This window comes from Daldinia vernicosa (assembly GCF_022497035.1).
Source record: "Daldinia vernicosa strain CBS 139.73 unplaced genomic scaffold F5Y00scaffold_15, whole genome shotgun sequence".
In the NCBI taxonomy this organism is placed as follows: Eukaryota; Fungi; Ascomycota; class Sordariomycetes; order Xylariales; family Hypoxylaceae; genus Daldinia; species Daldinia vernicosa.
Window position 1 is genome coordinate 467,685 of NW_025953931.1, and position 25,668 is coordinate 493,352.

Below are 25,668 nucleotides of genomic sequence, written 5' to 3' on the forward strand. Positions count from 1 at the left end.
CCTCCCCCCCCCCCCCCCCCCCCCCCACCCCCACCCCACCCCACCCCCCCCCCGCCTTGGCGGGGGGGGGGGCCCCCCGTTCTATGCTAGACAGTGACATACTGTCGCATTGCCGTATACAATCTGCCCATCACTTCCACGGACAATGAGTAGCCATAATGACGGTATGAAGGGTATCCCATAACAGACGAGGAAATACGCCCACCAGTATCGCAGAAAGCTTTTGGGATTTGCAGAGAAGAAAAAGACCATGTACACATTGACAGCCATGGCAAAGGACCACCACGGATCTGATTGCATAAATCTAGTATACGTTAATCGCAATTTACTAGTATACTTTCCTCTACTCTAAGGGGCTGTAGAAGAGAAATTTTAGGAGAGATGTTCTCAATAGACTTACAGTTCAAACATGAAAGCCTGAGCCTGGCAAAGGTGGCTGGTTGATCCTGCCAGCACCCCCGAATACCCTATCAAACAGGCAATGCTCGCCCCCAAGTTCGCAAAAGACGCAAACAGAATGAAGGTATTTGGTACGGTGCGAAGTCTTTTGAATATTGCATAAGCAACGAAAATAAGAAGGACCCCAGTGACAGATAATGCGGCGCCTAGTCTCTCAAATATCACGATGGTTTCGATATGACTTCTTGTGAGCTCCCCGGGAGAGATGCTTTGGCCAGTTCCATCAGGGTCTCTGTGTACCGTTTCCTCCATCACGGCTGTCGTAACGTGCTCGGACTAGGTTTAAGGGGTATGCCAGTTACATGTGTTGCACACCAGGGTATAGTAAAGGCTTGTCTATACGGCGCTGCTCTTCGTATAAGTTCGAGGCTAAGTACGTATCCAATTTCCGCGCAAAGCCTATTAGGGATCACAGTGCCCCCGCCATATATGAAGCAAATTGGATTGTGTCGTTCAACGATGTAAGGTCAATACTGTGGCAGGGCGCGGAAGACCGTCCCGTATCTCGATGAGTGAGGCGGCTTATATTTTTTCTGCTACACAATGGTGGACAGACTTGATTCGACACAGGCGTGTAGACTTCAACTAGGGAGTGACAGACTCCAAGTAAAAGGAGAAAAGTATAAGTAGAAGTGTAAGCCAGTATGTGTGTAGAACAAGACCATCAACAACGTTGTTAAGTATGAATATCGACTTCGACGAATACCAAAAGGCTGTTCACCATTCCTTGTTGATATACCTAACAGATGGAGCACCGCGACTGGCGACCTTATTAACCGTATCGTAAGCAATATGAGGTAAGTAGGGAAAGTAGATGAAAATTCGTAAAGATCAGTCGTTCAAAAACCGGGACCAGCTCTAACGACGAGATATAGGATGTAGGTCGAATTAAGAATTAGATTTGAGTTGCCGAGCGAGTCAACCCAAAGCGAGTACCCTTAGGAAACGTATAACGTGATGGATATAGAAGCTTGAATGAAGGTGAAGTCGAACAGGCCTGGGAACGCACGTACCCGCAGCTCTCGCTTGTCGGTCAGATGTAAATCAGCTCTATGGCTAGGTGCCGCATCATAGCAAGAGTAAAGAAGAGGAGGAGAGGATGTAATGCGCATAGGTACCCGAGGAGATATCATCGATTGGGTGGATGCATATTAAGATGCGTCCTCAGCCTTGGATATTGTGTATATACCTGGTTATAGACCTGGCAGGTAACAGACGGGAAATATGTATGTAGGTACGAAGTACACATGTAAGTTCGTGAAAGACTGACCTAGGACTACAAGTTGGAGGAAGAAAGAGTAAGGTACTTAATGTGGATACGTCGAGACTACATAATGGAAGAGGTAATCTGCCTGTCCCTTCCACATGAACGTAACATGCATGCAGTATCTGGACCATTGTTCCGAGGAAGTTCACACCTCTTATAGAGAAGTATAGGTACTTTCCTTCTCATTGTTACACGACAACGAAATACTTTATAGTTTCCGCTCGAGAAGGCAAGGTAGGTTCAAAAAAAAGGATACATTGACGTTTGACTGTTATGTATACTTGCTGAGCGATTATTAGCAAACGGATCAAGTATCTCCTACAGAACTCGGCCACTACATGGAAGTAAGCAATGATATATGAGTAGCATCTCATACCTTTCCCAATGTGCCGATCGACCTGTCAAAGGATCTTTTACTCCTTCTGGAAAATGCAAGGTTGCCTTAGGATTGATTGGCTTGCTCGATCAGCTCGAGGCGTTGATTTGAGCCTTCCTGATCAGCTTACAAAGTGTCATGTAATGCAGATGTTTATAAGCAGCTGGACTACGCTCAAATGAAGTAAATACCACCCAAAGGGTGTTACCTAGTCCCTACCTCACATTCGGTTTGGGTTTTGGGATCAAGGATGGTAAGACGGGCAGGGAGATTGCGACTCTACACGTATATAATTCATCATTCGCAACTCGCCTCCACAACCTGCATTTATGGACGGTTTAGCCTCACTTAATAAAACCAAATCAACGACCGACGATGCGACCCGATAAATTGGCGTACTATGTATATGTATACGTAGAAGTGCAACTCAGGACCTCGCAAGGATTTCAAGCTTCTCATATATTGGGCGAGTGGCTAGCTTGTTCATAAGCCAAAGTAAACGCCACGCAAGACAAACAGCCTATCTTGGCAGGCGATGAATGGATGGAAGAAATTGGAGATCTAAACACTTGTCTCATCCCTCTTGATTGATATTTTACAGGCGGGACCCTTGCATCGATCAGCTGGGGTTACCGTCTCCGCGACGACTGCTCTGAGATCATTCGAAAGGTTCTGGCCGACCTCCGAGAATATGTAGGTGAGTTAAAGGGACGCGCTCGGAGAAATAACATTCAGCGCTTCAGTCATAAAGATCTCTGAAGCGGGCAAATGCTTTTTTCATCAAGAAGGGCCAATGGACAGCTGTTTGCTACACCACATGATGCATCCTGCAGTCTTAGTCCAATAGCAGAAGGCTCTCACATCTCAATGAAATGCACCGAGGCTAAGCACTGCCGACTCGAGAGGGGAGTCGAACCAACCAGAACAGGTCTTTACTGAGCGTAATCGTGAGTCTCGGTCACCGAATGAGTTGTCCAGCTACGTCCCAAAGGTTACCTACTTCAATATGTATGGAATATTGCAGATAGAAACGAAAGCTTCCCGCAACATGGAAGAAAATTTTGTGACTTGTCTTGGACCCGAGTTTCCGATTGTATAGATACTTCTCTATAGGTATAACTACCTACATACCTAAATATACCTTACATTACCTATGTAGACACGTGGATGTTCTTTGATTGTCTCGTGTTGCTCGTGACAATAAAGCCCCTAACGATGCTTTGAAGACTCCAAAAGCTGTGGAGAAAGATGCTAAAAGCTAGGTAGGGTGGACTCAATAAAACGTGGGCGTTCAATATCAGCGCGGGGGAAGTACACTAACCTAGGTAGGTACATTTAGCACTATGTAAGACATTGCCGTTTGTGGCGGATAGCACCTAGTCTACACGATATGATTGGCTAACCAACTCTTTGATTTTCGGGGGCAGAAAATGCCATCTTAGATTAAACGGCATTCCTTGCATTACCACTGTTGTCCTAACCTAGGTAGGTATGTACATGCAAGTGCCTTTAATAATGCAAGTCATATGTAAGTTACGATTAGATTGGCTAGGTTTATATCTTAAGAGGTACTAAGGTAGGTACCTTTTATTCAAGTGTACCTAATACTTAACTCGTTTGTTTCTCGTGGCTATTTCCATCTACTCCACGAGGGCTCGAGACCCCTAATCCCACCACGTTGTTTCGGGACCTCAAAGAACCCAAAGGAGAAGCTATCCGAATCAAGACTCGGGTCCCCTGATCCAGTACAATTTGATGTAGTTTCAGTCAACAGTGATACAAACTATTACTCTTTGTGTTTCCAAGCAAAGGAATACGTCGCACCCGAAATCTCCGAGGTCCGAACGAGAAATATAAGTATTTCTAATATAATAAGTATTGCTAAAGCAAATTAAAGGTTGTGTAACGCAGGATTGGGTTTTTCCAATCTCAAGACTTGAACTTGAAAAATGTCAACTATACGAGCCGAGACGGTCGTTGAGCGTAGTTCTGTCTATAGGCGAGAAACCCACCTAGTTTTCCTATTCTAAATTCGTTGTTGAATCTCGCTTATTCCACCATGACGGCACGCCCTATTGGAAAATGAGATTCAGGGGCAAAATTGACGAGGTCAGTTCCGTTCGTTTATATTCAACCCTGAAGTCATCGTCAGTCACCCGTCGGGTCATTACTAAGATCTTTCGATATAAGGCATTAGCTAGTATATATGGGCACAGGCGTATTGTGATTTAGAAGATAGTGTACGCTGTTGGATAAGTTCAACTTAGGGGAATCAAAACACGGTTATCCAAGCCCAGTCTCCATGGGCGGGTCAGTAGGTAAGTCAGTATAATCATAGTCCATATCGTTTTGAACTAAGGGGGTATGTGGGATAGCAAAAGCTAATGATTTGACCGAGTGCCTACATGTATGATAGTTTGTCGGAATCCGTAAAGGATAGGGGTGTGTACATACCTGACTCTACCATTCTTTGTCGCGCTACGCGACGTCGCGGGACTGAAAATGGACGGAAATAGGATGACCACTTCACTTAAAGAGAGAACTTAATAATCTCACTTAGGTTAATCGCTTAGCCTAAGTGACGTGAACACTTGGAGAATTCTAGGTGTTTAGATAGTGAGCCTAAAGAATAGGGTTCACACCGAAGCAACTACGATGATATTTGGGAATCATAGCGGCTACATGAATATGGTATTGTAGTGGATATTTCCTATTCCCGCCCTCTAATATTCTCGACACTTCTGGACTATGAGAGTAATATGTAACAGTGAAAACCGTATCCCAAAGGGAAGAGTTGCTTGTATATATCCACCTCGCCATAACCTCTAGTATCAAAGGAAAACGTGATCTTATGTTTTGCCACCATGTAAAACATACTGAGGACTAGGGAAATAATGACCAAGAGCCACCCCATATATCCTACGTCTGTCCGTATTAAAGCGCCGGCCACACCAATTTGAAAATCAAACTGTGTACAAAAAATCAGGCTTGCTGTCACCTAAGGCCTCAATCTCCTTTGCACTTTTCCCCTCTATTAGGTAGTCGCGCTTCCCCTGTCGTCGTTTCCCGTTCTCGATACGAAGCAGTGTCGTCATCAACACGCTGCCACCGAACAGGAATAGCGCCATGTAGGCGATCATGACTCCATGGCCCTCGAGATACCTAGGCGGACTAAAGTAGATGTTGGAGCTGACGATACCGTTCAAATTACCCCAGCCGATCACAAAGCCTAGTACGACACCTCGCTTATATACACCCTCGATATTGTTTGCCATCCAGCTGATAGTGTTCGAAATGCAAGGGTAGATACCGAGAGCTCCGAGGAACGTGCCGGCATACTTAACTCTAGGGTCTGTAGAGGCTAGAAGCATTATGAAACCAGCAATGCCAATGAGACTAACTAGGATGTTGCACAGACCACGCTGGCGAGTTCGATCGGCGACAAAGCCAATGACAACGGTGAGGACAGCAGCGGCAGCGTAAGGGGGAACGCTGAGAAGCTGGGACCGGACGGTACTTGTGCTCCAACCTAGCTCCTGGATAATGCTGGGCAAGAAGAGCGAAAAGGCGTACAGGGGCATATCGCAACCCATATAAATTACCATGCCAAGCCACATCTTCCAGTCCTTAAGGCCGGCGATGAGATAACTCATATTCCATTCCTCGTGCTCAGCTGAGGACTGTTGATCCGCTTTGAGTCGGCGAACTACACGGGTGCGGTCGTCTTCCGAAAGGAACCGAGCTTGATCAGGGAAGTCATGGACCATCCAGAAAGATGCAGCGCCAAATACGATAGTAAGCAGGCCTTCCAAAATAAATATCCATGCCCATCCGGGTCGGCCACCAATACCATCCATCAGTTCTATTGCGGCCGCAAGCAGTCCACCGAATGATCCGGAGATAGCAGCTGCTGAGAAGAATATAGCCTAGAATAATTTAGCAACACGGATAAAGGACTGTAGAAGGGCCCGCGACTATCAACTTACGGCACGGACGCCGAACTCGGAACGTTTGTACCAGCACGACAGATAATAGTTGATACCGGGAAAGAGGCCGGCCTCGGCCAGACCCAAGAACCAACGAGCGGCCATGAGACCAGAGTAATTGTATACGAAGCCCATGCCAGTCATAGAAGCGCCCCATAGTATCCTTGGGTTTCACGACGTTAGCTTGCCTTGCCGTCGGCTGGGATCCGGAAATCGCGGCTGCAACTTACATGATAATTGGGATGAACACGGATGGCCGCAGCCTTTTAAGCAGGACATTTGTCACTGGCTCGAAGACGGAGTAGGAGATGAAGAAGATGGTAAGAGTCATATTGTACTCCTCTGGCACTGACAAATGCAAGTCGTCGGTAAGATGCGCAACCTTCGCATTGCCAATATTGGTCCGGTCCAAGAAGGCGAGCAGATAAAGGATACAGAGCTGGGAGTTAATGTTAGTTACGTCCGACCTACGGATCGCCACATAATTGCCAACATACCCAAGGTATTAGTATCCAATCGAGCCTCCAAACCAATTTACGGTCCTAATATAATTATTAGCATCAATGGATCTCCGCAGGAATTTAATAGCGCCGTATTGCGGCGGTGATACTAACAATCTTATCTTTCTCTTCTTGGCTGAGATGAGCATCGGGATCGGGTGGAAGTCCGTCGAAAGCCCCGCCTTGACCTTCATCTTGAGAATCATGGGGTAAAGAATGCTTCTCAATGTCGCTCATGATGGTATCTTAACGTCGCCCACCGTACTGAAATAAGAAGTACCCCGTCCAGATCTGCTAATTTGACTTGACGAGTCAAGTTAAATAGAGGATGTGAGATAAGACAGCACCTCTAGAAGATATTGAACTGGCGCAAAATATCTTCCTTGCTCTCTAACCAATCTTAGGACGGTGAGATCGAGCGCGACCAGTATGTGCGATCAGGAGAGCCCAAATACCAATGCTAGCTGAGGATAATCAGACTGAAGAGGCCCAAAACAATTGAGTTGATATCAATGAAATGAGACGAAGGAAGGGAGCGGGAGATATGTATATGAAGGTGAATGAAGGGCTACCTAACACCCTGCATTATAATATAGAATAATGTATGTGTACCTAGGTAGGTAGATGAAGGTGGGTAGGAAGAAGCTGGCTGCTACACGTAAGAAAGTATTTAGCACAGTGTTATGCGGGAGGCGTTATTAGTCCGACTTATAAGGTTCAAAAGGCTTAGGTAGTGGTAGTCTTGGGAAGTTGCGTTGCAGGACCCAGGTTGACAAATGGGAAGGAGCAATGGGGGTGACCAGGGGGGGAAAGAGGATCGGCACTTTGTTAAATGGAGATGAGATGACATGGGGATTCTCTTTTGGGGGGTAACTAAGCGATAACTGGCTGACATATCTGATTCCTGATTCATATAGAAACGTTGGCGTTGAAAATTGTCTAATACAGCTGATTAGGTTCTTACACATTTCGGTTTTCGATTCGGTATTCTATTAGTCTATCGGACAGTTTGCACCTGGAATGAGAACGCCAACATGGACTACGAAGATATGTCATGTACCTCGGTCACAACAACTTGTCCAATGGAATGTCTTAGCATGTTATCGCGAGGGCGATATTCTCAAGACCTAAGGTTAGAATAGAAAATTTGCCATCCGGTCAAGCGGATTTGGAATAAAGGGATGATCAAAAATCCATCTCGTACGACAAGTACCTCGTAGTTTAGCGACAACTACATACATAAGACGAGAAGGCTAGAAATTACTTCCTGTGCGACGACGACTAGTTCTAGAAAAGCAGCCATGTTACATTATGCGGACTAAGGGCTACCATGGGCTACCATGGGCCACAGCCAAGATGCGGCGTAGGACCCCTGTGATGCACGTTAACTAAAAAGGCCTACGCCGATAAGCGAACACTAAGAGAACACTAAGAGATGGAGTTTTGGTTAGGTTGATTAGCTCGGATGTGCCGTAACCAAACCCCAAGCCTGCCAAGGGGTTAGTTAAGTCTAGCGGATCATCGTATATATGCCCTCTGACAGTTTTGGTTGGTTAAAACCTAGCGATGTCAAACTTCCATGCTAAACGTGATTACGGAAAGGCTACACGGTAGCTGGAATGGTGAAAATGTTGGGTGCCATGTGAGACCGCTGAAGACACCGCGTCCTACAATCTTCCATTGCATAAGAAGTTCTTCTGCCTTAAATACCCAGTTGAAGGGTTACAGACAACGATATATCACAACATTGTCTAACATAACGTTCTTGGGAAATCTTGTCTCGGATGTTTCAGCCGCATGGATAGGCTTTCCGACAGAGTTTGCCTGTATGACTCTGGACCAGCGTGTGGGTTCCTTTGTCGCATGGGAGCCACGATTTCCGCCGCGTCGTGTTAGATAACATAGGACACGGTCCCACAAGGTCATATCGTAGTAAACAGTTTGCGCTACCTATCAGTCAAAGGGGAGATAATACGGGGGTCACGCGTCTCTTGTGCTCACCGCCGGCGAGCTAGCTGAAAAGATGACCTAGGGAGGTTTTTCAAAGCTAGCTGTAAGCCGATTCGACGTTACTTCCATATACCACCAATCTTCAGATGACAATTGCTTCAACTGAATTCAGTGTGCGGTGGTTACAACAGAATGACAATTGAGACTAAAATAGTTCGCCGCCAAACAAAACAGGAGATAATATCAAAAGCAAGAGAATAGTGAACTTACTGAATTAAAGACCCGAAGTTGCATTTTCGGCCATTTACATCGTCATTCGGATCCACCGGCTTTAGTGTATTCCATGTCTTCTACATATGGATCTAGCAACCCACATTTGCATTTTTCTTGCCCAGCTGCCCAGTTTCGCCCAGACGTATTTTGACCTTGTATCCTTGTTGTCCTTTACCGGCTTGAGCAGGCGGGCGAACTTCCCCGCGTTGAAGGATCCAGTGGAATGGCGGGGGTTAGACCCGTCTCCACCTGACCCCATCCGGCGGGACCCACAGCGGGACTGACGGACAAAAGCTTATGCCGAGCTGCTTGTTGAGCAGTTGGGGTAAGAGTCTCGATTATTGCATATATCCCATTTTTCAAATCATCATACACGATTTGAGAGCAGCGGCTTCAAAGGAACCACCGAATACAACAAGATAAAAAAACTCTGATCTCTGGACACAAGGCTGGCTCGTCTGGTGCGCTATTTTTCCCTTTGCCACTGATCTCAAGCATACTTGGCACTCGGTCCCAGCCTTGTACGGATTATGTATGTCAATAATAAGCCTGCATTATGTAGGTAGGTCGCATGCAACAGTTGGTCCACCGAAAGTTCGCAACACCCGTCCCAGACGTATGGTTCCTATCGCAAGGCTCCTGTCGCACAAACGATTTATACAATTCCAGCTGACGTATCCTTGTACGAGCCCTTCTTCAATGTAAATATTAAGCACCGATACGTCACTAGATATACCATGCCTCTTAGCTCAGGCATATATATATTGTAGGACAGACCAGGACTTATGCAGGTTCCCGTTCGGCCACTTATTCGGCCACGCCTACTTACGAATGGTTCGTAAGGGCTAATTCGTAATGAGATATGGGACCGAGAGATTATAAGGCCGCAAGAGAAGCGCCGGTCCTCTCCGTTGAGCTAATTCATGCAGTTTGCTTTCTACGTGCCCACGCAAAAGTAAAGAGTACTAGCAGTCTTGATAGTTATACGAGGCTCGCGACTTTCGATCGCTAAACTCCGGGAGCCCTAATCCATAGATTTCAAGGGATGAACCACAGTTCTGGGACACCGAGATTCTTTCGCCTGTTTTAGCTACCAAGTACTACTAAAATTAGATTAATTCAAGTACCTCTATCGCAAGGGATAATGTTGTAATTTACCGTACGGAAGTATAAGGGCAGATGTAATCAAGATATGCGGTGAGTCTGAATATAGCACAGCTGGTAAATCTCTAGAAACTTTCGGAAGTTTATGGAGTTAACATAGCGAAGCAGATCATGCCGAGCTTTATCGAAAATCTACTGAATGGCGCACGGCAACTTGCCTGGGCTCGCATGCATCGCCTTCGCGCATAGAGAAGAACGATCGTGTTCCGACGAGCACGTGTCGATCCTGCGAGATGCGGAAGCTCCCGCGGGACGGTTCGAAGCTGAGGATCTTATTCTAACTAGACGGGTAGGCGGGTGTCTGCTTCTTCCCATGTTGCCTCCCGTTATTATTCAGAATGCTTCGCACTGAGGTAGTTGACCGTTTAAACTCGATTAATACAAACCTGTCTAAGACTGGGATTAAGTCTCTTTGATGGTGGAAATAACTTCTACGTTTAGCGAGATGTCTCGGGTTGAACTATATGCTCGGCTTTCGACATGTAGTAGTCGAAGACGCAATAGACCTGTGGCGGACAGCTGCAATAGACCTATATAACCCGAAACCTTTGCTCCCACGATGAATCCGTAACTTTTATACAATTATAAGTAGATAAAGAATATGCAATGGAGAAAAGTTTGAAGGCGGTTTATGACATGGGATGTGTATGATATTTGTTTAAGGTGAAAGTTCTAACTTTGAGTGACTGCTCGTGTAAGTTGTCTATCGATTGCGTTAGGTACCTCCTAATAAAACTTGCGCCGGCAATCGGCGTTTTATTGATGCGCCACATAAATCCACCTCCACGGAAATCTCTTGTACTTCGTAGGTTATTTCTATCTTTAGTTTACCTAAGATAGTGACTGGTGAAAGTGACGCAATATTCGTATATGAGTGGATAATTTGGTATTAACGTAGACCACATCTCATGGCGATCAGTTTAGTGCTGACTGAAGCAAGTTGCGAAAACAAGTAACCTATTGAAATATTCTATGAAATAAGAATAGGCATATATTCAGATTCACATTTTGCAGAGTCCGATCTACTACCTATATTTATCCATCCCGATTGTTTCCTCAAAGTGGACTACCAACGATCCTCACTCGATTCTACTGCACACCCCGGACCCTGGTTCGGGTCCGGATCATGGCCAAGACTGTTTGTATTGTCGGTAAGACAGCGAATGCTTATTCATCCATTATCCCTCTCGGACTTTAGTTCTCGGTTTGCTCACATGCGATATAGGCGCTGGCCCTTCTGGTCTCGTATCAGCGAAGACCTTACTGCACGATACGCCAGAAAGTTCATTCAAGGTTACTATTTTTGAAGCACAGTCCCGAATCGGTGGACTGTGGCCCACAAGAAAGGATGATATTGGCGGTCTTGTACACCCGCTCATGGTAACCAACCAGAGCAAACATACCGTCCAATTTAGCGACTTCGCGTGGCAAGACTCTGATCCGCAATTCCCTAGGGCATGGCAAGTCGGCCAATATCTAGAACGATATATCAATGAGTACAGCGGCGCTGATATACGGCTCGGACATAAAGTTGTGAAAGCCGAGTTACAAGGTGATGGCTCGTGGAATGTACAGACAGAATCAAGCGGAGGTTCTAAGACAGCTACATTCGACTACTTGCTCGTCACTACGGGATTCTTCGGGAAGCCGATATGGCCGGATCATGTGCCGAAAGAGGCGGACGTACCTATTATCCATAGTAGCGAGTACCGAGATCTTGAGAGCCTCTTAGCGAAGTCAAGTCGTCATGGCGGTAAGATACTCGTCGTTGGTGGACAGATGTCTGGAATTGAGACTGCCGCAACTATCGCGACACATCTCTCATCTGCTATCCACTCACCCGGAAAGAAGATCATCCAAGAACCTGAGAGCTACTCCATACATCACATCACGAACCGACCCTCGTGGGTTTTCCCGTTATTCACATCCCCAAAGGTAGGCAGAGGTTCTTATACCTTGAACTGTCATGGATGAATCTTGAATAGTAACCAAATAACAGCCGGCCGCATCGGCACCGCCGTTTCTCCCATGCGACTTACCTTCATATAATCTGGCCAACCGGCCACAACCCCTAACAAATAGTCAGGGGCATATAAGCGTCGAAGCGGCCCAGGCCTCGAATTCGATCTATCAAGCCGTCTTAGGCACTAATCAATCTGAATTCTCGCTGGAAACTAAGATCGGCGGCGATTTACTTGATGAGCAACCATTTGTGGCTATGAGCTCGTATTATATGAACTTCGTACAGTCAAAATTCATAAAAGTTAGCAAAGGAAAACTGTCATCTGTAAATGGGAACGTCGCCATCATCTCTCCAACAAACGAGCAAATCTCCGATGTTGCCGCCGTGGTTCTAGCGACAGGTTTCGACCCCTCTGCGTCACTCTCCTTTCTCCCATTATCTGTCCTTGAGACCGTTTCACACTCCCCTGAGCACCCTAACCTACCCGTTGCGCTCGCCTTCCACGGAACGCATCACCCATCGCTGCCCACTCTGGGCTTTGTAGGCCTGTACCGTTCGCCCTACTGGGGTGTCATGGAGATGCAGGCTCGATTTGTCGCACGGTTATGGGCATCAAATGACCCGCAATCCCAAACTTCAGCCCTTCGCCAGGCTCTCGTGGACGACGACACTATCGCGCGGACGCTGGCTTTACGCACCGACCCGCGTGTCTCACAGTTCCCGATGGGCGACTACTCCTTCCTAATGCAAGAATTCTCACGCGCTCTCGACGTCCCCATTACCCCTCCTATAGGTGATACGCCACCCCTCGCCACGGGTAAGCCCATGGATATATTGACGCCGGCACGATACCCCTCTCTCTCTGCAGCCACCGCTCGGAACCCCCGGGCTGCTGAGCAGACAAAAGCGAATCTACTAGCGACGCACGAGACAGCGCTAGCCGGGCTTTCACGCGGTCGATTTGTTGCCGGCGCTGTATTCCGCTCCCTGTTGGGTGAGTGGCGGCTCGAGCGGACGCTTTCTTCACGGCTACCATCGCATCCAAGCGGGCGGTTCTCCGGCACAGCACGTTTCCTACTACGAGACGGAACCGAGGATGGGCTATCCCCGTCTCTCGTATCCAAAGCAAATTCGGATTCGGGCACGGGTCTCGGACTCGAGTACCTATACATCGAGGATGGCACGTTCACGGCGCGAGATAACCCGCAGCTATCATTTCGTGCGACGAGGCGGTACGTATGGCGATATGATGAGGCGCGTGATGTGCTGAGCGTGTGGTTTGCGCGGACGGACGACCAAGATCGCGCGGATTACTTGTTCCACGAGGTGGAGTTCCTGCTTCCGGTTGATGAAGCAGAGATGAAAGTCCAGGGCGAGACAACGCCTATGACAACGGGTGCTGCAGCAGAAGAAAAGGAGAAGGGTAAGAAGGGTTGGTTGGCGAAGGCAAGTCATCTGTGCATCGACGACTTGTACGACGTGCACTACGAATTCAACTTCAAGGCCGTGAACTTGAAGGAGTGGAAGCTGGGGTACACGGTAAAAGGCCCTAAGAAGGATTATACAATTAGTGGGGTTTACAAGAGATAGGATGCCGGCCCTGGATACATATAGTATAAGTATATAAACCTTAGCAAGCGAATTCAGATCCATGATTAACCAACGATGTTAGAGTATAGAGTATAGGATAATTAGCATCGAGTCCAAGGCTTTCGATACTGATGGCTCGTGACTGCGTCTATTATAGATTCATTCATAGCTATTTATCTAATGCTGTCAGCGGTTCTGATACGACACCGACTTCCATGAGTTTTATTCAATGCTACCATGCTTGTATTTAGATCTCTCTCGTACCTCTACCTACTTGAAGTACCCACTATAACCTACCTACAGCATGAACCCTTATATTTCTAGATCCGAATCTGTCCGGGGCCTCTATCAACATGCTCCGATACAGCTTGGGTTTGGACGAGACTATTCTCGCACGGCCTGCCGTTCAAGAAATCGCTCAAGTTACGGATAGTACCGTCGGCAATTTCACGCAGCGCTTCCTCCGTAAAGAAAGCTTGGTGGCCACAAATAAGCACATTAGGGAAGGTGGTCAGACGCATGAGCTCGTCGTCGTCGATAATATGGCTCGAATGATCGTTGTAGAAAAGCGCCCCTTCGCCCTCGTACACGTCTAGCGCCAGGGCACCTAGGTGCTTTCTCTTCAAGGCCGCAATGACAGCTTTGGTGTCGATAAGCCCGCCTCTCGAAGTGTTTACTAGCATAGCTCCTTTCTTCATCTTGCCCAGCGTGTCGTCGTTTATAAGATACCGCGTGTTCTCCATCAATGGGCAGTGAAGGCTAATGAAGTCGCTTTCGGAGAGCAAGGTATCGAGGTCCGTGTACGTGCCGTACTTTTTGAAGTCGTCATTCTCGAAGACGTCGTAGGCTAGCAGTCGGCATCCGAAGCCGTTCATGATTCGGGAGAATGCCACACCAATGCGACCCGTGCCAATAATACCTACTGTCTTTCCGTTCAGAGTGCGCCCTAGTAGTCCCTGCAGGCTGAAGTTTCCTTCGCGGACACGATTGTAGGCGCGATGGGTATTTCGATTTAGCGTCTGGATTTGGGCGACGGCGAATTCAGCGACGGACTCGGGGGAATATGAGCGTACGTTGGCGACGAAGAGACCCAGACGCTCGGCAGCTTGTAGGTCAACGTTGTTATATCCGGCGCAACGCAATAAGATGGCGCGGACACCGTTCGCATGTAGCGACTCAAGGACATCGGCGCTGAGATTATCGTTCACGAAGACGCATACTGCGATTGCACCTTTCGCTAGAGAAACTGTTTCGAGAGACAAGGCGAATTCGTGGTAGACGACTTCGATGTTAGCGACTTTATCGAGTTCCGCTGCTCGGGTGCTCGTAAGGTACTCCTTGTCGTAGGGTTTAGCGGAGAAGACGGCGAGCTGCATGTTGCGGTAATAAGGTGTCTAGTTCGGTTAAGGATGATCCCAATGGGTTTGTATAGGAGATGTTAAGTGTGTGATATCAAGAAAATGATAATGGTGATGGAAAGAATTGGCTTAGGTGGTTCATATGGTTCATTTCACCTAGAAGTACGCAAGAAGGCCAACGTTCTGGAAACAACTATCGACGTTAGCATCTATAGTAAGGTTTCCGACCGAGTTACCCGCAGTAGTCACACATAAGGTATTCTTAGTTTCTTGGACGGAGCTTGGTGCGAGGATTCCCAATCATCTGTAGGTTCATTTTACATCTTGGCAGCTGAAGTTCCACAATCTTGATGTCATTATGAATACGAATAATGGAGTATATCAGAATAGATATATACGTATTGTTAATGTTCTGTAGGATATATGAGTAAATAATATTCGGTGAAAAATGTGCATTAGCAAGATTTCTCATATTTCTAAATTTTACGATCATGAATTAGGGAAGTGGAAGCTCGAAGTGAAATGGGAAAATGGTCGGCGGAGTTTTGAGATTTGGAATTGGCGGGGGTGAATTGCGGAGGGGCATGATATCGCCTATTACGATTATTGAGATTCATATACAAGATATATCTGTATATCATATATAAGATACCACAACATGAACTCTTCACGAATAATCCAACATCTCCATTGGATATCTAGGTACCTATTGACAATTAAAGTAAAAGCTCATACGAACGAATGTATATATATTTTAAAGTATTAAGTATTGATATTTTCCTGTCTTCGATATGTGGTTGAGACCCCATTTGCTCACCTATCGTATGGTCTGGGAGACAGCCACGAAACCACAGCCTTGGTCAACGTGCTGCCACCTCAGCATCATATTGTATATAGACTACCGTACTTCTCGTTCATGTTAGTGCAATTGGCCGTATTAAATCTCAAAATCTCAAGCCTAAATCAACCAAACCATTTCAATATTGAAATAGGGGTCGTACACCTTGGTAGATACGTGGATCGGCTGTGTGGTGCGTATTTATGCGTACACAGCCGTGTATTGCATGAGATTTGCAGGATCTCCTATTAGGTAGATATCAGGTACCCACCTGAAACTGTCCTGATTCATCCCATCTCTTGGAGAAGACAATAATCTCGATTCTTTCCCGAGTTTGTCACATATATAGTAATATACTCGTACGATAAATGCAGGTGTCCACATTCGGAGCAGAGTTACAATTCCAAGAACTAGGTATTGAATGATCATACTCATATCGGCAACGACTAGTTCGCGATGAAGATCCCACCAAGCAGGGCTGGCGAGCTCCGGAACGACGGGCGTAGTCATAGCACACGTGAAGCATCCGACAATGACAACCTCAAAGTCGAGCTAGACCAGCTCTCTATACAGACTCGCCGCTTCGTCGATGTGACTAGTAGTCTTACCCAAAATGTCGCCAATCTTACTGCCACACTCCAGGAGACACAGGATGCACTTGCATCGATCAAGACCGAGCTTTCCTCACTCAAGCTCGAGAACGAACGGCTACGAGACGAACTGAGTGCACTGCGTCTTGAGAAAAACACTAGTAGCACTCCACCTAAGATAGAAAACTTCCCGTTGATGAAGCTCCCGCCTAATGTTCGTCACAAAATCTGGCATCTAGCTGCCGGGCCAAAATTGATGGAGATATTCGAGATACGCTGGCGGTATCCTGTGCCTGACACGGAGCCACGGTCGGTAGTTACTATGGATAAGAGGCGTATGAGGGTGTCACATGCCTGCCAGGAATCGAGGAGTCTCTTGTACCCCTCACTACGATGCTCCGAGTGGCCTCATACCCCTGTACAGACGTATATGGACCCAGATCGCGACAGCGTCATGATTAACGGCAACTTCATGATCGGAATGAGCTTCGAGGATATCCTAGGGCATGTACAACGGCTCATCTTAACGCCCGACCATGGCAGCTTCCAGATTATAGAAGAGATAGCTTCGAGTTACGGTCCGTGTTGGAACATGCAACAGGTCAGCTTCGTGCTTGAGACTTGGAGTATTCCGGCCCAGGCGAGCACCTTGATCTGCGAACGGTTATCTGCACGTATGCCAGTCGTGGTTGACCTAGATGATGATCAGGAGATGATTCGGACGATGAACCAAATCGTAGACGGACCTTGGCACAGCCAGAACCACAAGAGGGTAGATACGCTCTCTGGCTTCTACAAGCAATGCCATATAACACGGACAAAGAAATCGTATAATAGGATGACATCCTGTGGAAGCAGGTTATGCGAAACTAAGCACTGGGAGGGGTTTTGTACTGCGTTCCGTATGGGTTGGTATGAACAGAGTCATTGGTATAATCAGAGGGTGCCGGATATAAAGAGAGTGGCGCTGTTGGTTGAAGGAGACGAGGGGACCCCCAAGATATCGCAGCACCTACCATGGCATCCGAAGAGCTCGTCCCATTATTGAGGCTGGACATATGTATATACATAGCTTTATTTTTACTGTTCCATACCCAGTTAGTATTTCAATTAGTAGCTGAGAACGGTGTCCAATTAAAAGTTGGATTTCCCAACTCATCCGGGAGTGGGTCGATCCGGGTCTGGATCTAGGAGTCACAGATGCCTCGTTAGGTTAATCATCCAATTTTACTTGAATAATCTCGCTACATTTGGTGAATGTCGTTATATTTTTACCTTTCAATAACTTCTACCAGTCATACTAACCCAATTTAGATCTCTATTAACGATGAAAATCATCATCATCGGGGCGGGACTGAGCGGCCTCAGCACCGCCATCGCGCTCCGCAAATTTATCCCCGCCAGTCAACCCCTTGAAGTCAAAATCTATGACATTATTAACCCGGCTACCGGCCAAGCTACAGAGCAAACCACGCCTCAGGTCAGTACTAGTCGGCCAGGCGCCGGGTTGGGGCTCCAAGCCAACGGACTTCGTGTTCTGGAAGAGCTCGACCCGGCGCTGAAGCGGAGAGTTTATGCGGCTGGATTCCCGTGTACGCGCTTCACATGGAAGACGGCTAGTGATTGGCTGTTGGGCCATGAATATGCCGAGGTCTTGCCTATCTCACGTCCTCTCCTCATCAACTGCCTCTACGAAACTCTACCTTCCGGTTTAGTGATTCAGAAAAAAGTAGCTAGGGTGATCGCGCGCCAAGGAAGAAAACCTGTGGTCCAATTCGAAGACGGGTCGCCGGACGAGACGGCGGACCTTGTCGTCGGTGCAGATGGGATCCGTAGCACCGTTCGTCACGACTTGTTCGGCAACGATGAGAAATACCGTCCTCAATACGTGTAAGTCTAGAACATCTAGTCTATCCTGTTGCCTGGTCTGATCGCGTACAGTGGTATCTGTGCAGTCGGAGGTGTACTCGATGTTCCACTACCAAAACACCTTCTTGATAACCCCAGCATGCTCTTCTTCATGGGCTCAACGGGGGTATTTGGCTATTCCGGACTTACCCAGTCGGACAAAACCAAGCTCCTCTACTGGTCCGTTTACGAGACGGACCTACCAGGTAGAGGCCTCAAGCTAGACCACGACCTGATGCTCCAGCAGCTCCGTGAGCGCCACGGGAATTGGACAGACCCCCTTATCGGCCAGTGCTTAGAAAAAGCATGTCTCGATAATGTCTACCCCATCTTTGTCATGCCAGATCTACCCTACTGGGGTCGTGACGGGTGCGTCCTCGTCGGCGATGCAGCTCACGCTTTGCCGCCGAGAAGTGGCCAAGGCGCAAGCCAGGCTTTTGAGGACGGTGAGGCGCTGGCGCTCCTTTTAGCTGGTTACCTCGAGAAGGGGCATGATCTAAACGATGCCATATCTCACTCGATTCTCGGACTGTTCGAGGTCCGCGCCTCGAGAGTTAACGGCATCAAAGCGGATGCTCTACGATGGAAAGACCCGAAAATGCCGATGTCATGGTTGAAGACTATTGGCCTTTATATTTCTCTGTTTATATTGGTCAGGGTGAGGAAAGTCTTGAACATTTTCACTCGCAGGGACTTATGGGACGTGCGAGACGCAGTGAGTAAGTATTTGGCGTAGTAAGACTCGGGCTGTTTAGATATATCGTATGTACGTGTTCAAGGATAATATTTGCGATAGAGAGAGGTGACAGGCTGTACAATAGCACTGATAGCGTGGGGCTACCTAGACTCCCCTCATATCGACGAAATGTATTAATTACATCGGATGGTTTCGCGTTTTCCGAAACGGAGCCACGTGGATAAATTAAGAAGGAATCAAGGATACGCGAAAACGAAGCTTGAAAAAGTTGGCTGTGCAACGCCAAAACTGGAGGAATAAGCTAGAGGTTGGCTTGGTTCAAGGTGGCTTAGTTGTTAGCGAACAATTAAGTGACGTCATATAGATACTTCCTATTCGTACGTAGGTACATTTAATCTTACGTGCACTCATGCATACAATACGAACTCACCGCTCAACTCACTGACATAAGACTTAAGCTTTAAATTCATCTCATATTTAAAAAACCAAGCTACTTCTCAATTATAATTAACTACTAACGTCTATAAACCAACCGGTAGTAACGCAATTGCACCTCGAATATGTCGCCATCGCAACCCAGTCCCCAAACACCAAATGACCAGGCCGCGCAATCCAGTGGGCCGACGGCTCATCAGCCTGTCCAGACTACGCAACCCGTCGCTCTTCAAGCAATGGGTATGTTCGAATTTATATATACCATTTCTACCCGGATATAGCATTGGCGAAGAATAAAATACTTATGAGACGAACATATTATTAACACTTAAAACAGATCCTCAGCGACCTCAACCTGAACAACCCGAATATGGAAATTTGCGCGGCGGAGATCGTAGTTCGTGCTGCCCGGGCCGCTTCTGCTTCTGTATTCCCTGCCCGCTACCATGCGATTTCTGCATCATTTAAGCGCATCTCGTTTATTATGGTATGACTACGACTGTTATAGAACTGTTATAGATAACTTGGTCGCGGGAGTTGGTTGGCTTTCCTTCAGGCTTGGGTATGAACTAGAATCGTGATGTCTTATTGGTTTAGGTTAGAGGCCCCGAGAGAATGAAGATTCTGTTATTACTGTCAAATATTCGAGAATTACGATTACCATATATGATAGATCCTCTAAAGTTATTATATACCTGTTGCCTATTATAAATCTCTTTACGTTAATACCTTTACCCTCCTACGACGTACATAGGCAAGTCACATAGTGGCCCAGGTGCTAATATCTTAGCGTCGTTCTCCTTCAGATTCCTATCAAACAGAACTTGTCAAAGTATCATATAAACCTATACATCCCCCTTTTACCAGTCTTCGCTTCTTCATATATTTTCTGCCGCCATTTCAAACAACCCCAAAAGACAAAGCTGATTCATAATATCTACAACATATAAAATTCCCGGTGGCTGTTATGCATGAATTCTACTTGGTTACATTCTATGAAAGTCGCAAGGATAGCTGCCAAATCACATTTACCTCCAATTCTATGCCTAACAAATATCGTTGGGAATACCAGACTAACCAACCATCACACTCATCCATACACACATGATATTAAGGATAACAACAATGGCGATGATTAACATGTATATACCGGTTTATCTTAATGAGCTTGCATCAATAGTTCCGTCCTAAGTTTCGTTGTCAACCTAATACTCGAGTTCAGGGCTACAATATATTCATTGGCTATTGCCCAGATAATAGGCTTCGAGTTTTATGTTCATCGACAGGCTCTATGGCGCGCATGTTTCCACGTCATAATAATACAATAGGTGCCAGATACCAAATGCGACATCTTGCCTACGTGCAGCTCGTTTAAGGCCGTCTCCACAGACAGATATCGCGAAAGTAATTTCGCTGATCTTATTATCGCGCGACAAATCATTTGAGAAGGATAACAATAGTTTGGGTAATAAAGGCCGAGCTTTAGCAATGCCTCTAATCGAGAGGGATAACCAAGAGGTAGAAGCATTCTATTCTACGTAGTTCAGTTTTGTTCCCCTAAACACCTCCTATCTTTCCGTCATCTTCACGTCCGCCTTCATTCACGATGAACATCTTCGAAGATGCGCGTGATGGAAGGCTGGATCAGTTCAAACTGGACCAGTATAAAACTTCCTCGTTCGATATTAATGCTATAGATCCGGAGACGGGGTTGACTCTACTTGCTACGGCTGTCTTGAAGGGTCGTACCGATGTTGTTAAGTTACTCCTACAGAATAATGCATCGGCAACGAAGCTCTCCCAAGGTGACCGCACCCCCGTGTGGTTCGCCGCGATGGGCTCTATGAAAAAGAAGGACCGTGCCGAGATCATCCGTTTGCTTCATGCCCACGGCGCTGATATCAACAAGCCGTCTTCGGGAGATGCCAACTATACACCTCTGATGAAAGTTGTCGCCGAGTGGAAAGATGTCAATACCGTCCGCCAACTCATTGATCTCGGTGCGGATAAAACCTTGAAGAATTCCGATCGAGAAACGGCAGCTATGATCGCTTTTAAAAAGAAGAAAGACGCTATGATTGATGCCCTCAATAGTAGCTCCCAGGGGCGCCCGATTCTAATGGACATCGTTTGGAGGATTGTGGCCTTCATCCTTCATTTAATAGTTTGGGTCTACATTGTTACATCAAGCGTATTGAAGGACATCGTCGAATCGAGCTATGAGACAAGCGAGATCAAGATCCTAAGTCATTCTAATGTTAGTATTGGCACTCTGAATGTTACCACACCTCGTGTTCTAGCTAATCCTCACCTACAGGAAGTCCAAGAAAGCAAGACAGCGGAGGAATATAAGAATGACATTATTAGATTCATTTCAAAAAATCGCATGGATGGTTTCTTCAAGAATGACGATCCCTTTATCAACACGCTTGTCGAGAAGGCCGCCAAGTTGAAAGCGAGCCCCCCTGATCCGACGCTCAAGTCCGACAAAGATATCCGTGATCTTATAAAAGTGTCACTATACCAGCAAGTGATCCTTTGCGGTAGGCGAACACACCATCTATAAGTTGACAAGGCAGGACTTGGAGCTAATGCGTAATTCTAGACGACAGTACATCCATGTCCATAGGCAACCGTATCAAAGTCCAGCAACATTTAGTCAAGCGAATTACGAAATTTGCCACTTATATTATACCCGACGAAGATGGCGTAGAGTTGCGTTTCATCAATAGCTCCGTCTCTGGAAGTAGACTCCACGAGGCGGAAGTTGAGACCATTATGACCAACATGCAGCCAACTGGGGATACAGACATTGGGACGAACCTAATCACGAAAATTCTTAAGCCGCTGGTGTACGACAAGCTAGAGAACAAGGAACTGAAACGTCCCTTGCTAGTGTCAATAATTACCGATGGGTGCCCCGAGCCAGAGGCCTCAAATATGTTAAGAAGCACAATCATAGGGTGTGGGAAGAAGTTGATCAAGGCTGGCTATGAGCCTGAGAGTAAGCACTACACATTTCTCACCTATACCAACAGCAACTGTCGCTAACGTGCATTTATAAGCCGTGCTTTTCCAGGTTAGCCAAATCGGAAACTCCAAAGCCTCCAAGAAGTTCTTCGACAGCCTACGAAACGACAAGCAGTTGAAGAGGGTCCTCTACTGCTCCAGTGGTAATGCGCAACCCGCATACACCCACAACCTATGATTATAAGCTAATATCATCATCATAGATCGGTCGGATAAAGAATCTGAGGGCTCAAAGCAAAATGAGGTTGAACTTGAGCAATGGGTTTATGTTACCATTGTACCCCCTGATGAGTTATCGGTGGTTGTATAATAGTCAAGGACTCCTGAGTCTTGGCTTCTGGAGGCTCCGACGGGATTCCATCACAATCATAAAGAATGACGATGATGGGTAGATGTGAACCTCTGAAATCTGCGGTTGTAGAGTTATACATAGCAAACCATTTCTATTATAATTCATAAATAGAGTCGTTAGCAGACTAACAAACTAAACCGCAGTTTTCTTCCAGGAAACGTAAGTGAAGCTACTCTTATTATGTTTATTCAATTCCTGTCCGTGGGATGTGCCGTCTTAAATAATTTAAACATGTGATATTATAAACTAGCATGGGACACAGTCACTTAGCCACCATTATAGGTATTAGAGGCATACGAAGTTCCTGTTCCTATTAGAGCCATCCGTAAACTATATCCCCTCCACTCTATGGCGCAAAACGAGAAGAACGTATAGAGAGATTTTTTATTGTTATAAGTCAACGGGATTATTGAGTATTTCAGACTAAGAATCCGGTTCAACCTAGAACGGCTGCCTCAGAGCGTACGATTCGCTTCGGATAGTTTAGTAAGAATTTTTGCAGCCTTTGCACAGAGCCTGAAGTCTGCATATGAGTACAGGACCATGACGATTTCCCACCAGCTCATTTGTTTTGTGCCCACACTTCCAGCATCCCGAACGATTGCTAACGATTGATGTTGATTTATCCTGGAGAAGCTTCCAGATGTCCACAGCCAGCATTGGAATGCTTTCCAAGGTCTTTAAAAATCGGTCGTACTGGGTGATTCTATATGCGCTCTTGACTATGAAGTCTTTCACCAAATCCCGAAGCGGTGCATATGAGGACGAATCTGTGGCATATGAAGTCTCGATCGCTCGGAATAAATACTTTATTTCCTCACAAGTGAACACCGCTTCTAGATCCGTGCCCGGTCGAATTGACTCCTCTAAACGTGTTGCCATACCATCCAGCTTAAGATCAATTATTGATATGATCTCTCTCACTAAACTGCGGATTTGAAAGAAATCTGCTAGTTTAAAATAGTCGGAAGGACGGGATCTGACTAGCTGCGAAACTATTTTGTCGTTGTATGTTAGTTTAAATAAAAGATACTGCTTTGATAGGTTTATACCTTCTCCAGTGTATAGATAACGAATAATCTGATCTATATCGTCGGGGACCTGGTCCTGAAGGGTGATTTCCCCCGTGGTAGCTTCCTGGTAGCCAGATATTAGCTTATTTAACATTACAGCGTGGGGTTTATCTTGGTTGCCCCGTGGTGTAGTGTGATGGCGGAAAGCGGTCTGGTTTGGTCAAGGGCTAACAACTTACCTTGAAATGGCCATTGAACGCCATGTTAAAGTAAGGGCATCTTGGGCAGATAATAATTTTATGCAGTTTCCAGACGCGGTCTCCGCACTTAACTATCACATCTGAAAACATCCCAGACTTTAACAGGCTGTCGCATCCGAGTTAGAATCGTAGTCAAGCAAGACCGGGGCATTGCCGGTTAGGAATTTAAACTTACTCTTCGCCGGACTTGGAGAGCATATCCTTAGATGATAGGTACTCGTCTTGAATTTTGATTGGCATGGCGAGGACGCAGGGAGGTTGATACTCTACTAGTCTGCAGAGGTTGGATGATATTGATTATGGGGTAGGATGTTTTGGACTGGATCGGGTTGGAATATATTTTGGTCTAGTACTTGGACTCCCCGGCTGCGTGTACCTTGGGCGGTTTGATGATTTGATTCTGTGTCGTTCCCTAGATTGGTGACATCGTTGTTGTATTGACTGGATTAGGATTATAAGGATTAGGATCTAGCTATTGTTTATATATGCGTAGATGCAGGCAGCATCTGCCTCATTGTATGAGTCCCTGAGTCACTATGGTTACAGACCCACATATGTAGGTGTTTAGATGTATGTAGGTACTTACCTAGGTGTGATAAAGCTGTGATTCCCTACATTGGTGACATCGTTGTTGTATTAGTTATGATTAGGATAATAAGGATTAGGATCTGGCTATTGTTTTTATATGCGTATACGAGGGTAGTGACTGACTCATTGTATGCAGCGTTTCCAACAAAACAAATAAAATAAAATAAATCGCCCTTTTTTTCTTGATCAAACTCAAATCAAAAAATAAGAAAACTTGTTTATTTGACGACATTTATACTTTTGTTTGACTTAGTCATCCAGCATAATAGGGCTGAAATTAGCCCCTGAAACCCTTGAAGCCCTTAAAGCCCCTATTTATACTAAAAGTAGGCCTAACAAGGGTCTGAATAGCCTCATATTTTTTAGGATCCACTCAAAAGTTGAAAATTCATACTTTTGATTGGCCAAAACATCAAAATTTGATTTTTGTCTTTGTTTGTGCGGTAAAAACGGCGAATAAATCAAAAAACCGTTTGATTTGTTGGAAACGCTGATTGTATGAATGCCTGAGTCACTGTTGCTATGGGATCCACAAGGCTGTGATTACCTTTCCTTTGAATGACTCAGAGAACTAAACTACTGGATTGACGCAATAACGAATATAAATATTAACAGCCAGATGATATATCGTGGTTAGTGGTTAATATAATATTGTATGGTCTAGTAATATCTATATATAGGCACCTACCTAAGGTAGGTAACTTAGACGCTTGAACAGTATTCATATCCAATATTACTCTACCAATCTTCGTCTACGTATTGATCCCTATCACCCGGTAGATTGGTTAGAGATACCTTCATAGAGGCAACGTAAGACAGAGCGGCTTCCCCAGTAACCTCGGCTCCCCACGAATAAACCCACCGTCCGTTTCCAAAAAGTAAAGGTATGAACTATCTCTCTTGGAAAAGTAGAATTGGTATCCAACCTCCATCTCATGTTGCTGGTAGCGTAAATGGAGCTATATTACTACTGTTACTAGCTGATAGCCTAAGCGAAATTACGTACTTATGCAGGACTAAAATAACGTAATTAAATTCGCTATAGATTTACGAACAAATATATCATCTCTA

General features: G+C 46.0%; 10 protein-coding genes across 10 annotated transcripts in view; 5 read left to right on the plus strand and 5 right to left on the minus strand.

The window, feature by feature from the left end:
• The window catches only part of F5Y00DRAFT_268510 (uncharacterized protein), a gene marked incomplete at both ends in the record, with an annotated part of 1,906 nt that extends 1,195 nt beyond the window's left edge, over positions 1 to 711 (minus strand). The window contains 2 exons of the mRNA XM_048012267.1: positions 103 to 304; positions 401 to 711. Of these exons, the coding sequence (XP_047866315.1) occupies positions 103 to 304; positions 401 to 711 (513 nt within the window). The remainder of the gene's footprint in view (positions 1 to 102; positions 305 to 400) is intronic.
• A 4,066-nt stretch (positions 712 to 4,777) lies between these two features.
• Positions 4,778 to 7,537, minus strand: F5Y00DRAFT_233222 (MFS general substrate transporter). Its single transcript, XM_048007278.1, has 5 exons — positions 6,703 to 7,537; positions 6,586 to 6,630; positions 6,319 to 6,527; positions 6,089 to 6,251; positions 4,778 to 6,028 (listed from the first exon to the last, which is right to left on the minus strand). Exons 1-5 carry the CDS (start codon positions 6,823 to 6,825, stop codon positions 5,066 to 5,068), a joined length of 1,503 nt encoding a protein of 500 aa, XP_047866316.1. The 5' UTR covers positions 6,826 to 7,537; the 3' UTR covers positions 4,778 to 5,065.
• A 3,564-nt stretch (positions 7,538 to 11,101) lies between these two features.
• Positions 11,102 to 13,528, plus strand: F5Y00DRAFT_260686 (uncharacterized protein; the record flags this gene model as incomplete). The annotated part of the gene is made up of 3 exons (XM_048011058.1): positions 11,102 to 11,126; positions 11,201 to 11,910; positions 11,975 to 13,528. 3 exons carry the CDS (start codon positions 11,102 to 11,104, stop codon positions 13,526 to 13,528), a joined length of 2,289 nt encoding a protein of 762 aa, XP_047866317.1.
• Positions 13,529 to 13,633: 105 nt separating this feature from the next.
• F5Y00DRAFT_37248 (D-isomer specific 2-hydroxyacid dehydrogenase) lies at positions 13,634 to 15,026 on the minus strand. The gene has a single exon (XM_048013564.1). It carries the CDS (start codon positions 14,902 to 14,904, stop codon positions 13,849 to 13,851), a length of 1,056 nt encoding a protein of 351 aa, XP_047866318.1. The 5' UTR covers positions 14,905 to 15,026; the 3' UTR covers positions 13,634 to 13,848.
• A 570-nt stretch (positions 15,027 to 15,596) lies between these two features.
• Positions 15,597 to 16,230, minus strand: F5Y00DRAFT_233227 (uncharacterized protein). Its single transcript, XM_048007279.1, has one exon. The coding sequence runs from the start codon at positions 16,157 to 16,159 to the stop codon at positions 15,926 to 15,928; it is 234 nt and encodes a 77-aa protein (XP_047866319.1). The 5' UTR covers positions 16,160 to 16,230; the 3' UTR covers positions 15,597 to 15,925.
• Positions 16,217 to 17,388, plus strand: F5Y00DRAFT_233229 (uncharacterized protein). Its single transcript, XM_048007280.1, has one exon. It carries the CDS (start codon positions 16,511 to 16,513, stop codon positions 17,360 to 17,362), a length of 852 nt encoding a protein of 283 aa, XP_047866320.1. The 5' UTR covers positions 16,217 to 16,510; the 3' UTR covers positions 17,363 to 17,388.
• Positions 17,389 to 19,345, plus strand: F5Y00DRAFT_233231 (uncharacterized protein). Its single transcript, XM_048007281.1, has 2 exons — positions 17,389 to 18,204; positions 18,256 to 19,345. Exons 1-2 carry the CDS (start codon positions 17,642 to 17,644, stop codon positions 18,956 to 18,958), a joined length of 1,266 nt encoding a protein of 421 aa, XP_047866321.1. The 5' UTR covers positions 17,389 to 17,641; the 3' UTR covers positions 18,959 to 19,345.
• F5Y00DRAFT_233234 (uncharacterized protein) lies at positions 19,341 to 20,090 on the plus strand. Its single transcript, XM_048007282.1, has 2 exons — positions 19,341 to 19,594; positions 19,692 to 20,090. The coding sequence occupies exons 1-2, from the start codon at positions 19,480 to 19,482 to the stop codon at positions 19,820 to 19,822; spliced, it is 246 nt and encodes an 81-aa protein (XP_047866322.1). The 5' UTR covers positions 19,341 to 19,479; the 3' UTR covers positions 19,823 to 20,090.
• An 870-nt stretch (positions 20,091 to 20,960) lies between these two features.
• Positions 20,961 to 22,694, plus strand: F5Y00DRAFT_268514 (ankyrin; the record flags this gene model as incomplete). The annotated part of the gene is made up of 6 exons (XM_048012268.1): positions 20,961 to 21,447; positions 21,520 to 21,611; positions 21,672 to 21,897; positions 21,960 to 22,358; positions 22,420 to 22,527; positions 22,588 to 22,694. The coding sequence occupies 6 exons, from the start codon at positions 20,961 to 20,963 to the stop codon at positions 22,692 to 22,694; spliced, it is 1,419 nt and encodes a 472-aa protein (XP_047866323.1).
• Positions 22,695 to 23,219: 525 nt separating this feature from the next.
• On the minus strand, positions 23,220 to 24,249 carry F5Y00DRAFT_260692 (POZ domain-containing protein; the record flags this gene model as incomplete). Its single annotated transcript, XM_048011059.1, has 4 exons — positions 23,220 to 23,731; positions 23,789 to 23,873; positions 23,989 to 24,115; positions 24,185 to 24,249. The coding sequence occupies 4 exons, from the start codon at positions 24,247 to 24,249 to the stop codon at positions 23,220 to 23,222; spliced, it is 789 nt and encodes a 262-aa protein (XP_047866324.1).
• Between the last annotated feature and the right edge of the window lie 1,419 nt (positions 24,250 to 25,668).

Coding starts and splice junctions, on each gene's coding strand:
- F5Y00DRAFT_233222 (XM_048007278.1), bottom strand. CDS start 6,825: ATGAGCGACATTGAGAAGCATTCTTTACCCCATGATTCTCAAGATGAA. Junction 6,528..6,585: donor ATTGGATACTAATACCTTGG/GTATGTTGGCAA, acceptor ATTAACTCCCAG/CTCTGTATCCTTTATCTGCT. Junction 6,029..6,088: donor CCGAGTTCGGCGTCCGTGCC/GTAAGTTGATAG, acceptor AAATTATTCTAG/GCTATATTCTTCTCAGCAGC.
- F5Y00DRAFT_37248 (XM_048013564.1), bottom strand. CDS start 14,904: ATGCAGCTCGCCGTCTTCTCCGCTAAACCCTACGACAAGGAGTACCTT.
- F5Y00DRAFT_233227 (XM_048007279.1), bottom strand. CDS start 16,159: ATGAGTATGATCATTCAATACCTAGTTCTTGGAATTGTAACTCTGCTC.
- F5Y00DRAFT_233229 (XM_048007280.1), top strand. CDS start 16,511: ATGAAGCTCCCGCCTAATGTTCGTCACAAAATCTGGCATCTAGCTGCC.
- F5Y00DRAFT_233231 (XM_048007281.1), top strand. CDS start 17,642: ATGAAAATCATCATCATCGGGGCGGGACTGAGCGGCCTCAGCACCGCC. Junction 18,205..18,255: donor AAATACCGTCCTCAATACGT/GTAAGTCTAGAA, acceptor GATCGCGTACAG/TGGTATCTGTGCAGTCGGAG.
- F5Y00DRAFT_233234 (XM_048007282.1), top strand. CDS start 19,480: ATGTCGCCATCGCAACCCAGTCCCCAAACACCAAATGACCAGGCCGCG. Junction 19,595..19,691: donor CGTCGCTCTTCAAGCAATGG/GTATGTTCGAAT, acceptor CACTTAAAACAG/ATCCTCAGCGACCTCAACCT.